The sequence below is a fragment of the Capricornis sumatraensis genome, chromosome 1 (genome assembly GCF_032405125.1).
Source record: "Capricornis sumatraensis isolate serow.1 chromosome 1, serow.2, whole genome shotgun sequence".
Lineage (NCBI taxonomy): Eukaryota > Metazoa > Chordata > Mammalia > Artiodactyla > Bovidae > Capricornis > Capricornis sumatraensis.
In genome coordinates, this window is record NC_091069.1 from 96,106,117 (window position 1) to 96,128,714 (window position 22,598).

Consider the following 22,598-nt stretch of genomic DNA (forward strand, 5'->3'; position numbering starts at 1 on the left):
AAACTGTAAGCTCCTCAAAGGCAGAGAGGAGTATTCATATTTATCTTTGTATTATCATTGCCTAGCCCCGTGTAATAATTGAATCTCCGGCGCTGAGCTCTGATCTCGATTGTGGGGCTGCGGGGCGAGCAGAAAACCCTCCCGGCCTCAAAGTGTCCGGAACTATTGTTGGAAGGACCCTTGTTTCTCCTAGAGCATGTTTGTCGCAAAGCGTGCCCCGCACAAGCATGGTTCCTAGGCACCGGAAGTACCCGGCTATTTGCTGGGATAAGTTCTTCCGCGGGGCGGAAAAGGTATGTCTGAATGTGTTTCGACTATTTACAGCCCCCTTTCCTTGCAGGGCCCCATGAGTAAGCTGTGGCGGCGCGGGAGCACCTCTGGGGCTATGGAGGCCCCTGAGCCTGGTAAGCGTGGATCCATAAGGCAAGTTTGCCCTTCGCATAAAAGGAGTCTCTTTCGTGCTCCTTCGAGCTTCCCCTGGGTACTTCGCCACAGGTGGGAAGCAAAAAGGCGGGGCTGTTATGGTAATACCAGAATACCGCGGGAACAATAGGACCCTTCGGGGTACTGGGCTTTTCTTGCCCCTCCCATACATCTTTGACAGGCTCTCCTTCTGCAGGGGAAGCCCTGGAGTTGAGTCTAGCGGGTGCCCACGGCCACGGAGTGCACAAGAAAAAGCACAAGAAACACAAGAAGAAACACAAGAAAAAACACTACCAGGAAGAGGAGGCTGGGCCAACGCAGCAGTCTCCTGCCAAGCCCCAGCTCAAACTCAAAATCAAGTTGGGCGGGCAGGTCTTGGGCACCAAGAGGTGAGGCCAAGAGAGCCGAAGTTTTACTTGGGGGACTTTAGAAGCAGGCAGAGACAGAAGGAGAAACTGGCTGCAGTTTTCATAAGACAGAGAATGGATGCTGTGACTTCAGGGCCCAGGTTAATGTAGCAAGAACCCAAGAGGGCGTGGGGAAGACTAGATGTACTGAGCAGGAGGAGACAATCGCTCACCTTACAGAGTGGTTGCTTCTCTGCAGTGTTCCTACCTTCACTGTGATCCCTGAAGGTCCTCGCTCACCCTCTCCCCTTATGGTCGTGGACAATGAAGAGGAACCTGTGGAAGGAGTCCCCCTTGAGCAGTACCGTGCCTGGCTGGGTGAGAAGGATCTAGAGATGGGGAAACTGGGTTTCTCATTATACCTGGTTAAGGGAAGAGGGTTCGTTCTGAGGAAGGTGAAAATTTTGTATTTCCCAGTATTAACTTGGCCAAATTAAGGTTCCCAATCTGAACAATTCTACTTTTAGCTCTCCAACTTTACTTTCCAGATGAAGACAGTAATCTGTCCCCCTCCCCACTGCGGGACCTGTCCGGGGGCTTAGGAGGTCAGGAGGAAGAGGAAGAACAGAGGTGGCTGGATGCCTTGGAGAAGGGGGAGCTGGATGACAATGGAGATCTCAAGAAGGAGATCAATGAACGGCTGCTCACTGCTCGGCAGGTAAGTAGGTTCATTCTTTATTCGTTTGCCAAATTGATACTGAGAGCTTTCCACATCTGGAGAACTTTGCAAGGCAGCAGGGATATCAGCAGTGGAGAAAAGACAGACAAGATTTCTGTTCTCATGGAGCTAGTATTCTTGTGTAGTAAATAATTTTGAAAAACTGGAATGTTTATAACAAAAATAGGGTGATGAAATAGAAAGTAGAAAACAAACAACATTAGAAAGGGTAATCTGGAAAGACCTCTCTAAAAATATAATGTTTCCAATACCAGAGAAGCTTTCCAGGCAGAGAGACCAGCAGGAGCAAAGACCCTGAGGGGGGAACATGCCTACTTATGGCCAAGGAGAAGAATAAATGTGACTGTGACAAAAAGGCGGTATGCAGAGAAATGATATGTTTGGTTTATATTTCATTAGTTTACTTTGGTTTCTTGGTGGTGGTAAACGATAGAAGCAAGACCAGTTAGGAAGCTATTGAAGTAGTCAGGTAAGAGATGGTGGTGGCTTGAACCAAGGTGAAATGAGCTGGAGAAACCAGATAGATTCTGGATATATTTAGGAAACAGACACTTGTTGGGGGAAGGAAGGAATCAAGGATAACCCTGAGTTTTTGACTTGAGCAATTATCCAGTTGATGCTATCCATTGGGATTCAAAGACTGAAAAAAAATAAAGCCTCCAGAGAACTAGGACAGAGTTTTGGGACTCAGGGCAGGAAGGTAATGTTACTGAAGCATTTGTCCTTGAGGATCAAGGATCTAAAGCTGAAAGTCTGGAGATCTGAGAGGAGGCAGTATGAAAGGCTCCTGGAGACTGTTCTCACTGTACTCTTTTTCTCAAGGCCTGCTCCTCAAGACCCTGCTTTCCGTGTCCGCACTTTCCCCTCCCTCGTTCTGGCAGAACTCCCTTCTCTATTTGCTGACATCTCCATATCTCCCTAGCGAGCTCTGCTGCAGAAGGCTCGAAGTCAGCCTTCCCCGATGCTGTCACTACCTGTGGCTGGGGGCTGCCCGGCCCCCGCTCTCACCGAAGAAATGCTGCTGAAGCGTGAGGAGCGGGCACGGAAGAGGCGGCTGCAGGCAGCTCGGCGGGCCGAGGAGCACAAGAACCAGACTATCGAGCGCCTCACCAAGACTGCGGCGCCCAGTGGGCGGGGAGGCCGAGGGGCCTCCCGGGGCGAGCGGCGGGGAGGGCGGGCGGCGGCCCCAGCCCCCATGGTGCGCTACAGCAGCGGGGCACAGGGTTCCACCCTCTCCTTCCCGCCTGGCGTCCCTGCCCCCGCGCCTGTGTCTCAGCGGCCATCCCCATCTGGACCGCCGCCTCGATGCTCTGTCCCCGGCTGTCCCCATCCGCGCCGCTATGCCTGCTCGCGCACGGGCCAGGCACTCTGCAGCCTTCAGTGCTATCGCATCAATTTGCAGATGCGGCTAGGTGGGCCTGAGGGCCCCGGATCCCCACTTCTGGCTACTTAAGCGCCCCGCCCCCCCACCTGGACTCTGTGCCTTCTCCTCTGCCCCTTGTTTTCAGTGCCCTTCCTACTTTATTAAATTTCATCCAGTGCCTTGACTTGTACAGAATTGGGGGGATGGAGTACGGGTAGGCCAATTCCCCATACACACAGCTTGCCCCCCCACCCGCTGCTTGCATTGGTGCCGGGAAACGTCCACCAGGCCCCAGAATAGCCGGTCCGCGCCCACCCAGACTCCAGCAGGCTCTTGGGGCTCCGCGGCTCCTAGTGGGATTACCTGGCGTGGTCAAGCGTTTGGCGTCATCCAGAAAATAGGGCTCAAGCCAGTCAGCGGGAACCTTGCTGTCCCGGGCGGCCGTTCATTGGTTGATAACTCTAACCCTGTTCTGTCGTCCATATTGGCTGTTGTCGCTGTCAGTCACAGCCATGGGTCGAACCTTCCCCACTCTTTGTCTGTGCAAGCTCCTGTTGTCTGGGAGAGTGGCGGAGGTGCTTTTGTAGATTGGTCGCAGGGAGAAGCCTGTGAGCTTTCCTATTGGCCCATCTGTCCGAGAGTGATGCGGATTGGTGGGACGGAACAACCTGGGTGCTAGTTGGCAGAGCTCTCGCTGGATGGAAGGTCCGGTCGCAGAGTGATGGTGGCGGCAGCGAAGATGGGCCGGGCAGGGACCATGGCGGTGGAGGCAGAGGTGGCAGGGGCGGGGCAGCTGGCGGTAGAGGAGACTGTGGTCTTCAGGGAGCTGTAGGTGGAGGCATGGCTCGGGCTACCGGCGGGAACGGCAGCGAGGAGGCCTGGGGGGCACTTCGAGTGCGGCAACAGCAGGTATCCCAACAGCTCCAAAAGCCTATCACGACAGCCATTTATTTCTCCTTCCCCATTCCTTGCCCCTGCCTTTTGGCGGGTGGCGGAGGAACTCTCGGAGCCAAAGGTACTGTGAAATTCCTAGATATGGCCCTTCTACTCTGTGTAAACTTTGTGATGTAGGTGCTGTTGACTTTTGCCTGCAGCTTCATAGATCCCATCCCTTAGCTGCAGTGGAAGCTTGCAGTGGCTCTCCAGTGACCAGAGGCATAGTGAGGCCCCAGGGAGGTTCCTTCTGTCTTGCAACAGTTATTTGTGATGTTTTTCTATGTGCCTATTGTCATAACAGAGTCTGGCAGCGTCTTCTCTTGAGGGAGCAATTTGGAGAAGAGATGGAACCCAGAATCACGCCCTGGATGCCATCCTTTATCATCCACAGCAATCCCATCTGGTTGGGAACCCTGCTTTGGGTCTCTTATTGCTCCTCCTCTACCCCAGGAAGCCTGAGACCCAGGGGTGGAAAGATCCAGCTTAGGAGTGGGGATTGGCAGACCACAGGGAATGATAATGAAAAGAGCTTTGGAAATTACCTAAACCCCTTACCCATCATTTGAGACTTTGAGATAGCCCAGTCTTCGGACTTCTGCCAAAACACTCCCTTAACATTAAACACCCTAGGGAGCCAGGCTTGAATATGAGAGGTCTCCTATATGCAGAGCTGCAATCTGCCTCTTTGTATGCCCACACCTTGCATCTTAAATCTCTAGACTGATTCTTGCTATTCCAAATCCTCTTCCATGCTGGCAGCCCTTCAGATATTTGAACACTCCTCTCAACATCACTTTTTCCTCTCCCCATAGATTTCTGAGCTAAGCTTGGCTCACAGGATGGGATTGTGTATGTGTATGCAGGGGGTGGGGGTGGACAGTGTCTTGGGCTGGAATCTCCCTTTAAGTGCTTCCTTGCTCCCAGCTTCGAGAGCTGTGCCCGGGAGTGAACAACCAGCCCTACCTCTGTGAGAGTGGTCACTGCTGTGGGGAGACTGGCTGCTGCACGTACTACTATGAGCTCTGGTGTGAGTCTTCAAGGGGGCTCTTCTTTTGTTCTGCCCACCCGCCTTTGGACTTCAGCCTTCAAGGACCCTTCTCTGCATAGGAGGTATCTAAGTCTCTTCCTCCTCGCCTCCTGCAGGGTTCTGGCTGCTCTGGACTGTCCTCATTCTCTTTAGCTGCTGTTGCGCCTTCCGCCATCGACGAGCTAAACTACGGCTGCAGCAGCAGCAGCGGCAGCGGGAGATCAACTTGTTGGCCTACCATGGGGCGTGCCATGGGGCTGGCCCTGTCCCTACTGGCTCACTGCTTGATCTTCGTGAGTGACTTGAGGCTCTGGCCTCTCAGTGGTCCCTCCCAAACCAGGACCCTGGTTCATTCCACACTCCCTTTTCAGAGATTTCAAGGCACACTTTTCCCTCATAGGAAAGACACCACCACTCCACCCCTGGTTGCCTTCTATCGACCATACCATTCTTTCCTGCAGGCCTCCTCAGCGCCTTCAAACCCCCAGCCTATGAGGATGTGGTTCACCGCCCAGGCACTCCGCCGCCTCCTTACACTGCAGCCACAGGCTGCCCCTCGACTGCTTCCAGCCAGTGCACCTGCTGCTCCTCCGCTTCCAGCTGTCCTGCCCGCCACGAGGGAACAAACGTGGAAGACGTTTCCTCCCACCAGAGTGCCCCTCCTCATCAGGAGGGTGAGCTTGGGGCAGGAGTGAGCCCTGCCCCCACACCCCCCTCCTGCCGCTATCGCCGCCTGACTGGTGACTCAGGTATTGAGCTCTGCCCTTGTCCTGACTCCAGTGAGGGTGAGCCAGTCAAGGAGGCTAGGGTTAGTGCCACCTCACGAGAGGTGGAAGACCAATCCCCTTGTGCACGGCCCCTAAATCCTGCACCCCAAGTCTCTCCTGTGGGGCTGGCTTCCAGCGAAGGGGACATCCCATAAGCAATTTTGGGAGGCAGGGGGTGGGTTACTTGCCCACCAGAAACAGCCCTAATCCCAGCTCCCTGGGTTCTTGGCCTCTCCCTGCCCTCCTAGAATCTGAAAAGGCTGCAGTCCTGAGAAGGGCAGTGTTTGGGGGACTGTGCGAGCTCTGTCCCCCAGGATATACACAGGAGCCTTTGATCTCATTAAAGAGATGTGAACCAGCTGCTTGTGGATTTGGGTAGACTAGTGCTCGACTGACGGCATTGCACTTGACCTGACTAGGTTTGGAAGGGACAGTCAGTGGCCACTTTTCCCACCTTCTCTGAAGGAGAACAAGCAGCCCTAAGGCCTGGACTGAGTTAAGACCTCTTGGTGAGGCAAAGCTGGCGAAAGCAATAGAGTCTGGCATGGTTTTCCCATTTATTTAGAAAAATAGACTCTGAATTCACATTCACCCCAGGGCTATGTGGGATGTCAGTTAGGAGACACCTGAGATGAGCTGAGGAGGGTTTGAAGCACTGGTATCTGACAGCTAGGGACAAAAGTGAGAGACCTGTCCCTTTAGTCCAGAATGGAATAAGGGGGCTGGCTTCCCCTCCCACGCTCCCCTTCAGTAGTCTTCAGCCATGGCCAGTAGGACAAGGCTGGTCCAGCCCTGGAAAGGGCGGCAGCCCATGCCTCGCCCATCCTGGTCACTGTACTGCTCCCACAGGAAGCCTGTGGCCTGGTACTGCCGTCTCACATTGCCCACCAGATTGGCACGGAGCTCTCTGTGGAGCCTGGCAGCACGGGCCTGGTGGGGACCCTCCAGATGCCCATAGTAGTGCAGAGCCCCCAGGGCCAGGTAGTTTACATTGAGCCACACAGCACCTCGCCAGTAGGGAGGATCATGCTCTGAATTGCGCTGGCTGTAAAAGGGGCTGGATGCTGCAAGAGAGCGCAAACCAAAGGGGCTCCAGAGTTGACGCCGATCAGCTAGAACGTCCAGCATGGGTCCAAGGCGAGGTGAATTGGGGTCCAGCAGCCGCAGCAGAAAGGGGAAAAGACTGACGTAGCCCAAGGCATCCACATACTGTAAGTGAGGGTGGGGCCGGCCCACCACCCGCATCAGCCCCTGAGGGGGCCGAGGCTTCAGCTGCACCGCTTTTGTATGGTTCCCAAAGTCTGCAAAGACTCCTAACTCTGGGGCCCAATGCAGCTCATCCAGGCTCTCCTCTTCCAGGGAGGCAGCCAGTGGGCCCAGCTCTGCAGCTGCCTCAGCCTCTCCCAACTGCTCTGCTAGCCGCATAAGCACACGGGAACCCAGGGCCACCCAACACCGCAGATCCAGGTGCCGCTCACTGGCTGAGGGGTGTGAAGCCCGGGGATAGTCATCCAGCCCTGAAGGCAGCGTCTTGGGGTTTAGTAGGGTTGGCAAGGCTGGGTCCCGGCCGCGCCAGCGGTAAGATAGTGGCACTGGCCCTGCCTGGCTGTGATGAAGCCAGGAGAACCAGGCGCGCAGGCGAGGGAAGGCCCTGCGGAGGAAGGCCAAGTCGGCAGGGTCACCACCGTCTAGCATGTGGGCTACAGGCAAAAGCAGAGTTGGAGGGTTGGCATGGGCTGTCCTTTGCACCAGGAACTCTGAGGGTACCCGGGCTCGGGCCTCATCCCCCAGCACCTGCTCCCGCCCAATCCAGCCGTCGGCATTAAGCAGCCCCAGCCAGTGGCCTATGGCTTCCCGGGTGAGCCGGGGATCCCACCGTTGGATCACCAGCTGGTGAAAGCCCTCATCCCAAAGGAAGCCTCTTGGGAAGAATGACCGAGAGGGCACTGCTGTGAAAAGAGGGACAGATGGAAAGAGGACTGGGTCCACCTTCTGCTCAGACCCCTCAACCTCCATGTCTGGCAACACCAGACTCTGTCCGTAGAAGTAGCCAATCCCACCAAGAAGGCCACTGAGGGCACCCTGACCCAAAGCCTGCTCCTCAGGGCTCAGACCTTTCTCCTTTAGCCGGAAAGTCTTCTCAAAGCGCTCTCTAAAGGCTTCAGCATGGCTTTCGAGGGCGTGGGTCAGCAGGCTGCCTGCCAGCTGCTCTAAGGCTTGGCTGCCTCCTGTCCGGGCACTGCCTGATTCAAACACCAACTCCACAGAAAAGGGGACTTTCAGTGTCACCTGTTGTATCAAAAATTGCCCTTGTCCCTGTCCTTGCCCACTTGGGCCTCTGTCGTCCCACTTCAGAGATCCTGGCAAGCCGAGGTAGCGTTCAGGGGAAGCCCCCGGGGGCCGATGCTGAAACCAGTTATTTAGGCGACTCTTCACCATCTCTGTCAGCAAGGGAAGTCCTGGATTGGAGGACCAGAAGACATTGTAGCTTGAAAGGAAAAAAATGAACAGGAAATATTATGCAGGAGGAAGCGGTGAGGATTATAAAGAGAAAGGAGGTGATGAGGAGTCAGGATGGGAGGGTCTAGGCAATGCAGGGAACATGGAGCCTAGTGAGAAGGTAAATGCCTGGTGAAAAGAGGGTAGGGTTAAGGAGATGGAAATCAGACTAAGTCAGCATCCATGCCACCCCTCCCACCATCCCACACTCTTCCCCCAGTTACCTGCCATACTTGGGGGTGGTATCTCCTGGACTGGTTGGTGCCAGAAGTGTAAAGCGGAAGTCACCAAGTTCACTGGTGTGCCCACTGATGAACTTCAACTGCCCTTTAGCCCCAACCTCTGGCACAAGCACTTCTTTGCCGTCTGTTACCACATAGAAGAACAGGGACACCAAAGGGAGGGCAGAAGTACCTGAGGCCTGGGTGACCAATGAGGAGAGAAAAGCAGCATTAGGTTAGCAGGCCTTCCCCTGAGAATCAGCCTTAGGGAAAGGGACAGCAGGTGAAAACAACATACATCTCGCAGTGTCAAGGGTCACTGACAGGAAGCACCAGTGGGGCGGGATAAAGAGCTATGCTCAGCTCTGGGAAATAACAGTACTTTAGTGCCATGTACTGTGTGAAGAACTCTACATATTACTGGTATTTCCTTTAATCCTTAACGATTCTGTGAATTAGGTGCTATTTTTATTTACAGTTTACAGACGAGAAAACCAAGGCTCAGAAGATAGTAAAAAGAGATGGTCATACAGGCAAGTGTTTAAATCAAGCAGCAAACTCAGAGCCCCTTCTGTTTACCCCCACTTTATCCTGCATTTGCAGGCAGCAAAGAAAGGGTGGAGGAAATCTGGACTGGGGGAGGGGTGTCCTGAGGGCCCTGACCTGAGGCTCTACAGTCACTCTCCAGCTCCAGTCCCCTCCGTGCTGACCCCCAGGCCTCTTGACGAACTCAGTGGTGAGCCTTAAGGCTCCATCCTGGATGTGTTGCCGCCCGAAGGAGACACCGTCGTGGAACTCCCAGCCATAGGGACCCACGCCGTCCCCCTGCTCACACGTATGCCTGAGCTTAGGGGTCCCTGGGGTGGTGCCTTGCTGCGCCCACATCAGTCCTGGGGGTAGAATGGCCACGTAAGTCAAAGAGAGAGCTCTTGTCCCTCTGGGTCGCCGATTACTTCAGGGTCATCCCTCCTCCTAACTCTCCTGATCCACTCCTCACCACCCTTGATCTGGCGCGAAGCTGGGGCGCCTAGATTAAATGCCCGCCTGCCTGCCCGCCTCGGGTCCAGGTTACCGGTGAGGAGAGGCTGCGGGCTTCGGGTCTTCATGCCGAAGTAGACGTGAGGGCGGTAGGTGCCCCAGAAGAGGTCCGGAGCCACTGTAGGGCTGGAAGAGTCAGGAGGCAGCGCCGGCGGCGCGGAGTGCAGCATGACAGCCCGCCGCGAACGGTACCACGCTAGAAGCCAGCGGCTGGACAGGCCCAGGGCCAGAGACAGGACCACTATGGCCAGAGCCGCGCCCCCAGCCGCGCCCCGGGCCCTGCCGCCCCGGCCATCCCGCCGTACGGGGCCTCCCCGAGCCACCCTCTCTGCCGTCCGCGCTCCGTCTGCCGGCGCTCCGCGGCGCCGCCGCTCGCCCCGAGCCATCCTGGCATAGAAATCGTCGTCGCGGGGACCGGGAAGATGGCAACAGAGCCCGGTCCTGCTTTGCCTCCTAGCCTTGCGCGGCGCCGGGGGCGACCACCGATGTGTCAGCCGCACCTGCCCGCCGGTGCCTACAGCTCGGCTTCCGCCTCCTTCCGGAAGTCCCGCCCCGCCACGTCAGGTTAAGCTCCACGACCGGGAAAGGCTGTCGCCCTCGTGGCGTAAGGTTGATCTCGAGGGTGGGCCTTCTGAGCTGTGTCCACTGGATCAGCGTTTATTTGGCCTCCTCACAGAGTTCACCCGAGAAGGCAGTGGCACCCCACTCCAGTACTCTTGCCTGGAAAATCCCATGGACGAAGGAGACTGGTGGGCTGCAGTCCATGGGGTCGCGAAGAGTCGGACACGACTGAGCGACTTCACTTTCACTTTTCACTTTAACGCTTTGGAGAAGGAAATGGCAACCCATTCCAGTGTTCTTGCTAGGAGAATCCCAGGGACGGGGGAGCCTGGTGGGCTGCCGTCTATGGGGTCGCACAGAGTTGGACGCGACTTAAGCGACTTAGCAGCAGCAGCAGCAGAGTTCACAGGCTAGTAAGAGAAACCAATCTCACATTTGTCTTTTTTCCCCCTTTTAGTAACTTCTATATATAAGAGCCTGAGACGCCATCCTGTTTTACTTTTAATGTCTCCCCACAGCGCCCCAATCTGGTGGCTGAAAACCGTGGCTTAGAAAGTTCAGTAAGCTGGCCCTGGCCACAGAGCTAAGTGGCTAGCTTGGAACCTAGGTGTATCTGAATCAGACTGCACCATATTGTCCACATACCTATGCCTTCTTTTCTAGTGAAATGGAGTGGATACAAGAGCATCTTTTCCAGCAGTGTCTTTAAGCCTGCTTCTGACTTCAGCTGTGGCATCTCCAGTCTAGGGTTCCTAATTTAGATGAACCCTAAAAGGACCATAATGGTGCTGTGTATACTTTTTTTTTTAGCCTTTTCTACAACCCAGGAAGCAAAGGTGCTTAGGGGAAAGATTGCTTATGTCCAGGTCAGGGAAGGCTGTAGCAAAGAGGTGGCGTCTGCACCTGGTGTTGACATAAAATCAAGGTTACATTAAAAAAAAAAAAAAGTTATTTTTGGTTGTAGTGGGTCTTGCTGCACACGGGTTTTCTCCAGTTGTCGTGAGTAGGGGCTACTCTTCATTGTGATGCATGGGTTCTCACTGCTCTGGCTTCTCTCATTGTGCTGCTGGGGCTCTAAAGTGCAGGCTCAGTAGTTGTGGTGCAAGGGCTTAGTTGGCTGGGGCATGTGAGATCTTCCCAGACCGAGGACTGAATCCAAGTCCCTTGCATTGCAAGGTGGATCCTTAACCACTGGACCATGAGGGAAGCCCTACTCTTTTTGTTTTTTGTTGAGAGCTTTAGAAAAAAAAAATTTTCATTTGGTTGTACCAGGTCTTAGTTGCAGCATGCAAACTCTTAGTTGCTGCATGTAGTATCTAGTTCCTTGACCAGGGATCGAACCCGGGCCCCCTGCCTCAGGAGCAAGGAGTCAACCACTGGACCACTAAGTAAGTCCCAAGGTTACATTTGATGATGGTTCAGAAATGCAACTTAGATTCATAGTTACTTCTTACCAACAGCTCAGCATAAAAGGTGTTTTCATAAAGTACAAATTTCTATCCTCCTCTAAAAAAAACCCTGACTTCCCTGGTGGCTCAGAATGTAAAGCATCTGCCTACAATGTGGGAGACCCAGGTTCAAGCCCTGGGTCAGGAAGATCTCCTGGAGAAGGGAATGGCAACCCGCTCCAGTATTCTTGCCCCCCCCTCCCCCCCCGCCCCGGGCCAAAAAAAAAAGCAGCTCAAAGAAATATTTTGGAGAAGGAAATGGCAACCCACTCCAGTATTCTTGCCTAGAAAATTCCATGGATGGAGGAGCCTGGTGGGCTACAGTCCATGGGGGGACAAAGAGTCGGACAGACTGAACGAGTTCACGATGAAAAAGACCCTAATCCACATTTATGTTATTCTAGCTATTTACACACCTCCCACCCAAATTTTAATTATATAAAACTAACACTTTATGTTGCATGCTCACTTATTTCACTTCTGGCCCTATCCTCCAGTGGTAGACTTTTTACTCATTTAACAATCACCTTCTGACTAAATCAAATGGTCAGTCCTTTCTTGCTACCATTACACCTGGTCCACTTCTGTATTTTAGCACTTAGTACACACCTGAATTTCACCATTCATCCTTGAATCTCAGTAATAATAATCAGTTCAAGTCACAAGGTTAATGCTAAACATCTATAAATTCAACACATGTTTATTGCACACTGCATATCAGCCACTAAGCAAAATGTTGGGCACACAGAGAAAACAATCCCAACCTCAAGTTCACAATCTAGAAGCACAGTGCCAGCATTCAATCCATGTTTACGGCAATGTTTGAACCATCTGTGTTTTTACAGATCAGAGTGGTTAATCTAGTCAAAGATAAGAGGTTAACCATGGGGGTGGATAACTCAAATCTAGGTAGTCAGTATCCTTTCATCACTATACAGAGACCTGTAGCATAAGGCCTCTTACATCCTTATGTTATGCTCACTCAATATTCTAGGCAGTTTACAGACATCTATTTACTTATTTGTATGTGGGGATCTTAGTTCCCAGACCAGGGATTGAACCAGTGCCCTCTGTAGTGGAAGCCGCAGAGTCTTAATCACTGGACTGTTAGGGAAGTCCCAGATATCAATTCACTTAATCCTCTCAACAGTTCTATGAGGTAGGTACTGCTACTGCTAAGTCACTTCAGTCGTGTCTGACTCTGTGCGACCCCATAGACGGCAGCCCACCAGGCTCCACCGTCCCTGGGATTCTCCAGGCAAGAATACTGGAGTGGGTTGCCATTTCCTTCTCCAATGCATGAAAGTGAAAAGTGAAAGTGAAGTCGCTCAGTCGTGTCCGACTCTTAGCGACCCCATGGACTGCAGCCCACCAGGCTCCTTCGTCCATGGGATTTTCCAGGCAAGAGTACTGCAGTGGGGTGCCACTGCCTTCTCCAAGGTAGGTACTATTATCCCCATTTTACAAATGAGGAAATAGGCACTGAGACTAAGTAATGTGTCCAAAGTTACATAGCTACTTAAGGGAAAAGCTTAGGATTTCAATCCCAGGCATTCTGGTTTTTACTACACTTGATTGTCTCCTAATAGTTTTTCTTTAAAGGGAGAGAGGAGAAAACCAGTCCTTTGAAAATATCACTGATTTAAGCAGAGAAGTACTATAGTAATGTGGTAGGAGGATATATTTGGCAAAGTACATAGCAGCCCGTGTCCAGAGATTCTTGAATGCCTGGCTGAACATTCTTAAGTTTTTCTCTAAACCAGGGCTATCAAGCATTGTTTCTTACAACCTATGGTAAGAAATAATTCTATACTGCAACCAAGTACATGCAAATAAAAACACATCCACACACTTTATATAACTATATTCATGATTACATGCTTAAAACTTACATTTCTTAAAGAATACTTCCCACTCCATGTGCCATGCACTCTGATACTTTTTATTCTATTTTACTATTTTTTTTTAAGGCTGATTTAAACCCCTAAATTAACTTCATGATCCACAGCCTTAATCTAGTATGAAAAACACTTTAGGCACTGTTTTCTGAAACAAGTAGTGAAAGTTAGTCACTCAGTCCTGTCTGACTCTTTGTAACCCCATGGACTGTAGCCCACCAGGCTCTTCTGTCCATGGAATTCTCCAGGCAAGAATACTGGAGTGGGTTGCCACTTCCTTCTCCAGAAACAAGTAGTAGTAAGACATAAAACCAATGCTTTGGAAAGATAAAATTAAGGAATGAAAATGGTTAGAAAAAAAGGAGACCAGGTGAGAAAATACAGCAATACAAGAGCATGAATGGGAATGGAGAGAACATTTCAGATTTTGTTTAATACAAAATATTCTGAACTTACTGCCTGGATATGCAGGGAAAGGGAGAGGGCAGAACCAGAGATAAAGCTGTGGTTTCCAGCTCAAGAGGTTAAGCAGATTAAGTGCCTTTTAAAGGAATAAGGAATTCAGAAGAAGAGGCAAGTACAGTTGACTCTAAAACAGTGGGGGTGGGGAAGGGAGTTAGGGGCTCCACTCCTTCAGCGTTGAGAAGTGGGGGATAACTGTACAGTCAGCATCCATGATTCCACAACTGCAGATTCAAACAACCACAGATCATGTAGTATTTATTTTAAAAATAAGCATATAGGAGCACCCCTGCAGTTCAAACCTGCCCTTGTTCAAGGATCACTATAGACAGCACGCAAAGATTATCAGTTTTATTTTGGACAAAAAGTGTTGCTGGAATTTGGAGAAAATTGGTAGTAGGTACCCTGACTATATAGCACAGAACTTAAGATTAGAGCCAAACAGAAATATAGGATTTTACCCAAGAGGATAGTTCAAGTCATGACAGAAGACGAGATGCCTCAAAAATAAGAGGGAGAGCAGTACACCTTTATGGTCAAGAGAAGACAAGGGGCCCGAGAGGAAGAGAAGTCCCACAAGGAGTGAATAAAGAGCGGCAAATGCGACTGGAATGGAAAGATGAGGACTGGGAAAACAGCATTTCTAATAAGAGTAAGAGGTACCTTGAGTAGTGGAAGGAGCAGCCAAATTCAAAAGGGTTAAGCAGTGAGTGATGGTAAGAAACTGAAATAAATTCAAATTTGTCCGCACCCCTCCCGTCTTTCCTCGTCCCAGAAACACCGGTTAGGCTTGTAGTCACAGGCCTCTTTTCTTTTTTTGGCGTTCTGTGGCCCTCCAGATAGTGATATGAGTAATTAAGTTCTTCTTAAATAAGTGTCCTTAGCAGTCTTGGGTTAAAATCTGTTGACTGGTCTCTTCCGTGCTGTCAGCGCCCGGTACTGGCGCTCGGCTTGTCCCCGCTCGCCGCCGCGCCCCTAGCCTGGATGTGGGAGGCGAAAGCAGTGAGCATTTCCTGGGCGGTCAGGTGAGCGCCGCGCATAATCAAGCGATGCCCATCTTCTGGAGGGGAAAAACGAGTCAGGCACCAGGACTGCGGGGCCAGGGCCGAGGGCGCGCGACAGGCGCGAGAGTCCCGCCCGACTCCCAACGAAACCCACCGAACAGCACGTCCACGCAAGGCTCGGAGCCGTCGTGCCTCACGTCCGCAATCACTGAGCAGTTGAGGTTCGTGCAGCGAACCTTCTCGCTGCTCACCGCCTGGAGGAAGGTCCTGCAGTGAAAAAACGGCGTGAGCGCCGGGCAGAAGGGACTAGATCCTCAGCGGGAGGGAGGCGTGACCCTTCGCCCCGCACCACTGCCCCTCGTACCTCGTCGATTCCACGTTCTTCTCGAAGGGGCAGAACTGAACCCGAACCTGCTGGACCGAGCGGAGTCCGAGCCGAGCCAAGGCCGCCGCCATGGTGACACCCGCCCCGGAAGGACTCGTGGCTGGCGGAAGTGTCTCTAGTGCGAGAGTCTGTGATCCGCGGAGCACTTCCGCAGTCACGGACCTCCGCTCGGTGCGGATTCTCCGCCGGTGTTGGCGGTGCTGGTCCCCAAGCCGCCGCCCTGGGCTCCCCAACCGAGAAGAGGAGGAACGCCAGGAAGGAGAGAGACGGTTTCGGCACAGGGTATGGAGGGCCCAAAGTACGCCCTCAATAAACACTACGTGACATCAATAGCCCTCTTGTACCACGGTGAAGACAGTGAATCATACGAAAGCCATTTGCTCCTGGCTCGGATGACACGCCTTCTGCAGCCTCTCCCTCTCTGCACCCTGCTGATCTAGGTTAACACCGTCTTAAGTGCTGGTCCCTTCCAAGGGGAGGGCACTACCACCGTAGGGATTATAAACCTACCAGAGGGTGAACCCCACTCAGGTAATTTCAGATTAGATGTGTGGACTCTGGAGTAGCTAACGCTTACACGTGAAGGTTCTACAGCCCACTATTCTTAAATGACTAAAAATAGTAACGAGGGGAGTACAGGGTACTGTAACATAGGCCGTGGGGACTGATTTGGGTGCAGAAATTCCACCTCTGTGGTTCCTGAGGATTTACTTTGTAGTAGTGTCCCAACCTGTCTTGTGTTTAGCCTGGCTCCTGGGATTTAAGAGGAAGTGACATCAAGGCTCCCTGCTTTCTATTGGTTTTCCCCTTTCTCCTGGGATCCAACCCTAGAGTCTTACTCCCAGGATTTAGCTGCTAGTGTCTAGCCCTGAGATGTCTTTACTGATGGGGAACTGTGCCTGAGCCTCCCAAGGATGCTGACCTCCAGGTTTCAAGCTGTGATTATCCCCTTTACTCTGGATTCCAGGCAGTTGGAGTAGTGATCTTGGGTTAGCTTTTCAAGTCCAGGCTCTGTGTAGCTTGTGGTTCTCAGATATGCTTTCTTCCAAGCTCCCAATTAAGCTTTTAAAATATGCATGTCTAAATGTCTGGGCTTTTTCAGACAGAGATGGGGAGCTCTGACTAGCTTTTGATGAGGGTCTTTAGGATTCAGAACTGGTCCCCAGGCAGGAAAGAAAAGATAAGTGCCAGCGAGGATGCTGGTGCTGCCTCAGAGCAAGCCAGGCCTGCTGGTTTCCTACCAGGTAAGCATCAGGGCTAGGTCCTCCTCCCCACAGTGTGCTTAGCAGCTGAGCTGTCTGGGTTGGAAATACTCCAGGCTGAAGAGGGGGCTCCAAGCTCTCCAGGCTGTTGAGGCTGCTGCTGGGCAATTCCATGGTCTGAACCTCATTACATGCACCTGGTAAGGCAGGAGGGGAAGGCAGGTAGCTAGCAAGGGGGACACTAAAGCCAGACTGAGGGTGGGAATGGGTTACGAATAATGAGCTAGGGGCAAAGAGAGCCTGGAGTTGGGGAGGGAGAGTGACTCACAGCAACAGGGAAGCCCCCTGTGGACTTGAGTCTTGGGTAGGGGCTGCTGCAACAGACACAGCAGGGCCCCATCCAGCCGCTGGAAGATGCTGAGCATGAACAGAGTCTGGCGAAGTTCTGGGGACAGGCCCCACTGCTCCTCCTCCAGCAAGTCCCTGACCACTCCAAAGTCTTGTCTGAGCTGCAGCGCCCCCTGCAGGCTGAAGGCCAAGGTACAGTGTGGCCACCTGACCCTCCTGCCTCTCCAAACTGCTCTTCCCCACCATTCCCCTCCCTTTTTTCAGTTCTGTTCATTGCCCTGCCACTTCCTTCTTTTTTTCTCACCTGAACCGGATCCCATGAGAGAGGATGTGGTCAAGCCAAGCACCCAGGATGGCGTTCAGCGCCTGGCTCAGGGCAGGGGCCTGGGCTTGGGGTGGCAGTCCGTGCAGTCCTTGCAACACAGGCTCCAGTATCCTGCGGACCACCAACCCAGCATACTCACTAGGAATGCTGGGAAGTTCTGGAGTGAGAGAAGAGAAAGGACAGGATATGAGGTTAGGGAGATCCCTCCAACCCCTAATGGAGCATTTGGGGGAAGAGGGTAGGATTTCAGGGTGTGGGGACAAAGAAGGTGAGGACAAGGATGGAGGCAGAGAGGTGGAGCCCCTCAAGGACGCGGAGGGGCTTGGACACTGTTACCCTGGGAAGCCTGGGAGGGAGTGCTGAGATGAGTTACCAGGACACAGACGATGCCGCCAGTACCGACCCCGTGGCATGTGGAGTTCGAAGTCCTGCGTGGCTTGTTTATGACATTCTTGAAAAAAGAGACTCAGTGACTCTTCAGGCAGGAGCTGTGGGGATAAGGAAAAAGTAAAAGGGCTTGCTTATCTGTGAGGGATTTGTCAAGTCATATGCTCTTCTAAATCTGAGGTGTTTATTAACCTGGCATCCATAAAGCCCCAGAACAGAATTGTATGCATAATTGTATGGGCTTGGGCATTTTCTGAGGAGAGATGCTATAGCTTTTACTGAGTTTTCCAAAGGCCTGGACTGAGAAAAGATTATGGACAATTGACCTAAGATTACCCTGCTCTCCTCAGCTTGATTTAGAAAATGGATATCCTCCAGGTTTATTCTGTAGGAACATTAATAGGAAAAAAAAGATGGAGACACCCTCACTACCACCAGTGTTCAAAAACAAATGCTACAGAGAGGGGTCTGCATGATGTGCAGATGTGTCATGATGTGACAGGCAGTGGCTGAAAAGAGAAGTGAATTGTATGATCTTCTGTCATCTATGAAAGGAAGGCAAGGACTGCTTGTAGATCAGGAGCAATCAATATAACTTTCTGAGATTCAAGAACCTTTGGAATGTCCTCACACTGAATATTCTTTATAGCCACTTCCATTTCCCCAAAGCATTATAACCCACAAAGCAAGAAAAAGTCCATGTGCTGGTTTGGTTTCTCTGGTTTGATAGGTTTTGTTTTTGGATGGGGGAGAAGACAGCAAAAAGAGAGAGGTGTCTACAGCCCATCTTGGAGAAGAACCCCATGAACTGGGGTGTATAGTGGCCGGTCTAAAGAAAAGGTGACTGTATGCCTGAAGCCTGAAGAGGATGGGACTGGGTTGGCGGGCGGGGGTGGGCAGACTTGGTGGGGGAGGGCCCCTGTGGCTCCTGATACATATCCTGACAACAGCCTGTCTAAATCCAAACTCTTCTCTTAGCCCAAACATCAGAACCCCTTTCTCCCTTATGTATGATAAAGAAGTTACCCTTTTGTCAACTGACATTTGTCAGGAAATTCTGTACTCAGCACTCAGGAAATATGAGACAGTTTTTTCTTTGAGACATTACAATCCAGCTGAGGAGAAAATGCACATCTGATCCTTCTTTTTCGTCCCAGCGCTGTATGTAGGTGAAAGCCCAGAACAGACCCAGCAGCAGAGCAAGGCATGAAACTAGACGGCGTTTTGTTCACATGGTGAGCACACTGTCCCTGCCCATTTTGCTCCGTTCTCACTGCAGCTACCACGAGTTGGACCTTTCTCATATTATGTCTCCCCACTTCCCTTCTATCCTGACTGCTATAGCTAGATCAAACTCTATCAGTTACAACTTAGAATGGCTCCCTGTCACTTATGAGATAAAGTCTAAAATCTGTGGGCTGGTGTTCACTGCCCTCCATGTCTTGATGACAACCTACTCCTCCACAGTCCTCCGCCCCTGCCCTTGACATGTGCACAAGTATATGCCCATGTACATGCACACACACACAAAGGGAGCTTTTGCTTTGGTCAGGCCATCTCCCCACTATTCCCCCAAGGAACTATGAACTCCCCACCTCCAGTAACCCCTGCTGCTCCTCTGAAGCTACCCATCCACCAGCGTGAGCCACAGGCCCTGTATGGAGCTTCTGTTACTACATGCCCACCAAAGCCTTCCCTCCCCAGAGCTCCCACAATCATCACTGCCCAACCCTACTCATGAAGAGCCTGTTCTGGGACATGTTGAATTGAAAGAGGACATGGGAGTAGAAATGCCCAACAGGCAGATGCAGATGGTGGATTAGGGCCAAACTGTGAGGGTTCACAGCACCTTGGTGCAGAGAGGAGCAGAGGGACAGGGGCTGCACTCCACAACCATGCCCCTATATTCAGGGCAAAGAGGCGACATCTAGGCAGGAAGAGAAAACAAAAAGCAGAGGGACATCATCCACAATAGGGACAGATAGAGTGTAAGATGGAGAAAAAATAGAAGAGTTTAAGTCATAAATTTAGAGGAAAATAATAACAGAAGAAACAGCCAAGAATGAATGAGCATCACCACTGTAGAACGGGGATTAGTCGTGGAGGCAATTAAAGTGCTAGTTTTTCCATCACAAGCCTTCTAGAAGAATATTTTGAGTTTTAATAAAAATACAAGTTGTACTTAAGAAAAAGAAACATTCTATCAAAAACTAGTAAAGTCAATCATTTATCTTGCTTATTCTCTACAAAATATACCTCAAAGTAACCAAATAATTTTTGAGGCCAAGTTTCACTTGGGACTTCCCAGCTGGTCTAGTGGTTGAGTCCAGTTTCCAATGCAGGGGACCCCAGTTCAGTTCCTGGTCAGGGAACTTAGATCCCACATGCAGGGGGCACCTGAGCCCCCACACTGGTGCTCATGCACAATGAAAGATCTCACATACGTCAATGAGGATTGCACGTGCCACAACTAAGACTCAGCCAAATAAGTAAATTAAAAATTTTAAAGTTTCACTTTGTAAGAGTAATCTGATTAACAATGAAGAAAGGATGACAGAGTTAGAACGTCACCACCTTGCACCCTCTAATGAAATAATGGTTATAGACAGTGATCATCAGTGGCTGTTAAAGTCACAACAGGAGAGCCTGACATAGGAGTTGGGGGTTGGGATATACAAATGAAAGAAATTGACCATGAGTTGATTGTTAAAGCCTCAGTGGTAGGAATATGGAGGTCCATTATATTCTTCTACTTATGTACTTTAAAAAATTTTTCCATAATGAGAGGACAAAAAGTGGATTTAGTGGCAGTCCACACAAGAAAAGATACATTCAGTGGCAATTCCAAGGCAATTAGTTGTTCCACCACCATCACAACCAACCCCAAAGCTGGTGCCTATCCTTACCTGGATCTGCACAGTCAGCTTCCGGATCTCCAGGCCCAGCTGCTGCTCCACATCCAGAGCCAAGCTTTCCTCTGAGGCCAGGCGAGACAAAGCTTCTGCCTCCTGCAGTAGAGGCTTTGATAGAAACAGAGTGAGGTCTGAGCCCAACGCAGGATGCTCCCCTCCTGCTCCTTAGCTACTCACAGGTAAATCCTTCTGGATCAGGAGCAGGAAGGAACCTGGGGCCCATGCTGCCAGATGCTGCTGAGTTCTGCTCCAAAACCAGAGCAAGGTAGTTTGCAGGGTACAGAGCCCCAGGGCAAGGGGTGCAGGACCTGCGGAGAGGAGGGACAGAATATCTGAAGGGATATGGAGCACCTTTGGGAAGAGGCAGGTTTCAGAACACAATAAGGAATAAAGGGGGTATCCTCAGTGTTCTCCTATCCCCCCCATCCCCAGCACCTTGTCTCACCTGGTGGCCCGCAGAGGAGGAGTCCTGACCTGGGCTCCCGGAGGGCATCCAAGAGAGGAGGGAAGAGCTGTTGTAAAAGTTTGCTGGTACAAGAGGATGAAGGAAGGCTGCTCTCATTTCCACTAGCAGATCCCAAGACCTGGCAGAAGCCTGAAGATGAGGGGTATGGTTTGATCAGGAAGGGGCAATCTGGGGCTTGTGTGACTGCCATTACCCCTTCCTCCTCACCTTGGTCCCAGCTCCAAATAAGAGACTGATGAATTAGGTTGCGACACAAAGAAGCCAGCTCCTTCTCACACTCCTGAGGCAGTGATGCTAGTGGAAGAAATGACTCTGGAGCCTGAAAACAAGGTCTCTCTTTTCCACAGCCACTGCCCCCACTCAGTGATGGGGGAAGTTTCCCTCAAGACTCAAGGCTGGCATGGAAAGCAAGACCTTGCCTTTAAAGCTAAGAAGCTTATAACCTGAACCCCCAGGGGTTGGGAGGGGTGGGGGATGTTCCTTCTAAAGGGCCTGCTTTTGTAGTCTTGTGGCAGGTGAGTGAGGTGTATACGGAAGTAAGACTCCAGCCTTCCCAAACACCCACCCAGGCCCATCACTCACCCTGACCCAGTGCCTGACTCAGTTGCTGTGCCGCTGCCCTGGGGTCCCTCCAGGGTCCCAGACTTAGGCTCTGGGCACAGGCTGCCCACAGCAGGGTCCAGTACTGGCTCCACAAGGCTCCGGCCCTTCCAAGCCCCAGTTCACTGCTGGCTGAACCCGTCACGCCCCCCAACAGGCCCAGTAGCCCTGGCAACAGCTCCCGCTCCTCTTGGCACCATCTGAGGAGCTGGTCCCTCAAGCCAGATCCCCTGAGCGCCTCATCCAGCCAACCTGCCGCCTGGCAACCCCGCTCCCCTGTCAGGAGGCGGAGCACACGGCCGGGGGGATACGGGCGCGCTGATGCTGGGACTTGGCTGAAGGCTTTCCCCTGCAGCTGGTGGTACGCTGAAAGTGCCAGCAGCAGGTCGGCGAGTTGGGACGACAGGGCTGGGGTGGCGGGCGCCCGGCCCAGAGCTCGAAGCCGCATCTCGACAGTAGCATCCAAGCGCTGGGCTGCTAGTCCGACGGGGCGTGCCAGGAGTCGCGGGTGGGGCGTCTCCAGAAGCCTGCTTCGCAGGACCGCCCCTCTGGAAAGGTGCTGTAGCAGGTCGCGACACAGCTGAAGCAAGGGGCCGTGGCTGGGAGATGGAGCGCCGGGACTCAGGATCCTCAGGAAGCGCACGGCCGCCTGTAGGTGGAGGGCGCAATCCCGCGCTTGGAGGAGCTGCTCCCGCTCGCGCTGCAGTCGCAGCAACACAGCCCTGAGACGCCGTAGCGCCGGAGGAATCAGGCCGCCAGGTGCCAGCTCCCGCCCCCAGTCTACAGCGCCAGCCTCACTGTGCTCTCCTGCGTCCGCCGGCGCCACCCACCGCGGCTGCTCTTTCGGAGCCCCGTCAGGCCGAGGGTCCTGGCAGAGGATGCTCCGGGCGACCGGCAGCGCCAGCCAGCCACGAACGTCCCCGCGGAGAGCGCCTGCCCGCTTTCTCTGCCACTGCTCCTCCTCGCCGCCCCCGGGCTGCGCCCGTAACGGCGGCACGGTAGCCAGCGGAGGCAGAAGGCCACCAGAGCGAGACGCTTGGGCCATGGGACACCGTGTCCGGAGCCAGCCTAACGATCCCCACCACCCCGCACTGCCCCACGCCCGCCACAGCGGCGGCTCCGCCCTATCCCCGGAGCCTTCAACTCGTGCCAGGGTGCCGCCGGGACCGTCACGGACTCTCTGGCGCTCCGTAAGCGCATGCTTCCGCCCTCGACAAAGATGGCTGCATACTCCGTCTCA

At 52.6% G+C, this 22,598-nt stretch overlaps 5 protein-coding genes across 6 annotated transcripts; 2 read left to right on the forward strand and 3 right to left on the reverse strand.

Annotated features, from left to right (window-relative positions):
• Nucleotides 1-295: 295 nt before the first annotated feature.
• On the forward strand, nucleotides 296-3,035 carry INO80B (INO80 complex subunit B). The gene is made up of 5 exons (XM_068972206.1): nucleotides 296-404; nucleotides 620-812; nucleotides 1,030-1,148; nucleotides 1,319-1,488; nucleotides 2,432-3,035. Exons 1-5 carry the CDS (start codon nucleotides 296-298, stop codon nucleotides 2,960-2,962), a joined length of 1,122 nt encoding a protein of 373 aa, XP_068828307.1. The 3' UTR covers nucleotides 2,963-3,035.
• Nucleotides 3,036-3,547: 512 nt separating this feature from the next.
• WBP1 (WW domain binding protein 1) lies at nucleotides 3,548-5,791 on the forward strand. Its single transcript, XM_068972215.1, has 4 exons — nucleotides 3,548-3,781; nucleotides 4,733-4,835; nucleotides 4,952-5,128; nucleotides 5,297-5,791. The coding sequence occupies exons 1-4, from the start codon at nucleotides 3,713-3,715 to the stop codon at nucleotides 5,755-5,757; spliced, it is 810 nt and encodes a 269-aa protein (XP_068828316.1). The 5' UTR covers nucleotides 3,548-3,712; the 3' UTR covers nucleotides 5,758-5,791.
• Nucleotides 5,792-6,160: 369 nt separating this feature from the next.
• Nucleotides 6,161-9,746, reverse strand: MOGS (mannosyl-oligosaccharide glucosidase). Its single transcript, XM_068970303.1, has 4 exons — nucleotides 9,395-9,746; nucleotides 8,986-9,212; nucleotides 8,326-8,522; nucleotides 6,161-8,090 (listed from the first exon to the last, which is right to left on the reverse strand). Exons 1-4 carry the CDS (start codon nucleotides 9,744-9,746, stop codon nucleotides 6,350-6,352), a joined length of 2,517 nt encoding a protein of 838 aa, XP_068826404.1. The 3' UTR covers nucleotides 6,161-6,349.
• A 3,495-nt stretch (nucleotides 9,747-13,241) lies between these two features.
• Nucleotides 13,242-16,411, reverse strand: MRPL53 (mitochondrial ribosomal protein L53). 2 transcript variants are annotated; one of them, XM_068965735.1, is made up of 4 exons: nucleotides 16,360-16,411; nucleotides 15,098-15,338; nucleotides 14,888-15,000; nucleotides 13,245-14,789 (listed from the first exon to the last, which is right to left on the reverse strand). In XM_068965735.1, the coding sequence occupies exons 2-4, from the start codon at nucleotides 15,187-15,189 to the stop codon at nucleotides 14,656-14,658; spliced, it is 339 nt and encodes a 112-aa protein (XP_068821836.1). In that variant the 5' UTR covers nucleotides 15,190-15,338; nucleotides 16,360-16,411; the 3' UTR covers nucleotides 13,245-14,655. The 2 variants fall into 2 exon arrangements, with proteins under 2 accessions (XP_068821845.1, XP_068821836.1); XM_068965744.1 differs by lacking the exon at nucleotides 16,360-16,411 and having other exon boundaries at nucleotides 13,242-14,786; nucleotides 15,098-15,426.
• On the reverse strand, nucleotides 16,246-22,403 carry CCDC142 (coiled-coil domain containing 142). The gene is made up of 9 exons (XM_068965727.1): nucleotides 21,341-22,403; nucleotides 20,966-21,052; nucleotides 20,738-20,887; nucleotides 20,470-20,600; nucleotides 20,287-20,400; nucleotides 17,367-17,481; nucleotides 16,973-17,150; nucleotides 16,649-16,848; nucleotides 16,246-16,517 (listed from the first exon to the last, which is right to left on the reverse strand). Exons 1-9 carry the CDS (start codon nucleotides 22,401-22,403, stop codon nucleotides 16,261-16,263), a joined length of 2,295 nt encoding a protein of 764 aa, XP_068821828.1. The 3' UTR covers nucleotides 16,246-16,260.
• Nucleotides 22,404-22,598: the final 195 nt, after the last annotated feature.

Bases quoted from the DNA above. Each gene is read 5' to 3' on its own strand.
- INO80B (XM_068972206.1), top strand. From the start codon at position 296: ATGTCTGAATGTGTTTCGACTATTTACAGCCCCCTTTCCTTGCAGGGC. The intron at 813-1,029 runs GTGAGGCCAAGA...GCTTCTCTGCAG, and splicing joins CAGGTCTTGGGCACCAAGAG to TGTTCCTACCTTCACTGTGA. The intron at 1,489-2,431 runs GTAAGTAGGTTC...ATATCTCCCTAG, and splicing joins GGCTGCTCACTGCTCGGCAG to CGAGCTCTGCTGCAGAAGGC.
- WBP1 (XM_068972215.1), top strand. From the start codon at position 3,713: ATGGCTCGGGCTACCGGCGGGAACGGCAGCGAGGAGGCCTGGGGGGCA. The intron at 3,782-4,732 runs GTATCCCAACAG...CCTTGCTCCCAG, and splicing joins TTCGAGTGCGGCAACAGCAG to CTTCGAGAGCTGTGCCCGGG. The intron at 4,836-4,951 runs GTGAGTCTTCAA...CGCCTCCTGCAG, and splicing joins GTACTACTATGAGCTCTGGT to GGTTCTGGCTGCTCTGGACT.
- MOGS (XM_068970303.1), bottom strand. From the start codon at position 9,746: ATGGCTCGGGGCGAGCGGCGGCGCCGCGGAGCGCCGGCAGACGGAGCG. The intron at 9,213-9,394 runs GTAACCTGGACC...TTCTACCCCCAG, and splicing joins CCCGCAGCCTCTCCTCACCG to GACTGATGTGGGCGCAGCAA. The intron at 8,091-8,325 runs GTAACTGGGGGA...TTTCCTTTCAAG, and splicing joins ACCACCCCCAAGTATGGCAG to CTACAATGTCTTCTGGTCCT.
- MRPL53 (XM_068965735.1), bottom strand. From the start codon at position 15,189: ATGGCGGCGGCCTTGGCTCGGCTCGGACTCCGCTCGGTCCAGCAGGTT. The intron at 15,001-15,097 runs GTACGAGGGGCA...TTTTCACTGCAG, and splicing joins AAGAACGTGGAATCGACGAG to GACCTTCCTCCAGGCGGTGA. The intron at 14,790-14,887 runs GTGGGTTTCGTT...TTTCCCCTCCAG, and splicing joins TTGCGTGGACGTGCTGTTCG to AAGATGGGCATCGCTTGATT.
- CCDC142 (XM_068965727.1), bottom strand. From the start codon at position 22,403: ATGGCCCAAGCGTCTCGCTCTGGTGGCCTTCTGCCTCCGCTGGCTACC. The intron at 17,482-20,286 runs GTAAGGATAGGC...TTATCCCCACAG, and splicing joins AGCTGACTGTGCAGATCCAG to CTCCTGCCTGAAGAGTCACT. The intron at 17,151-17,366 runs GTAACTCATCTC...CTCTCACTCCAG, and splicing joins GCGGCATCGTCTGTGTCCTG to AACTTCCCAGCATTCCTAGT.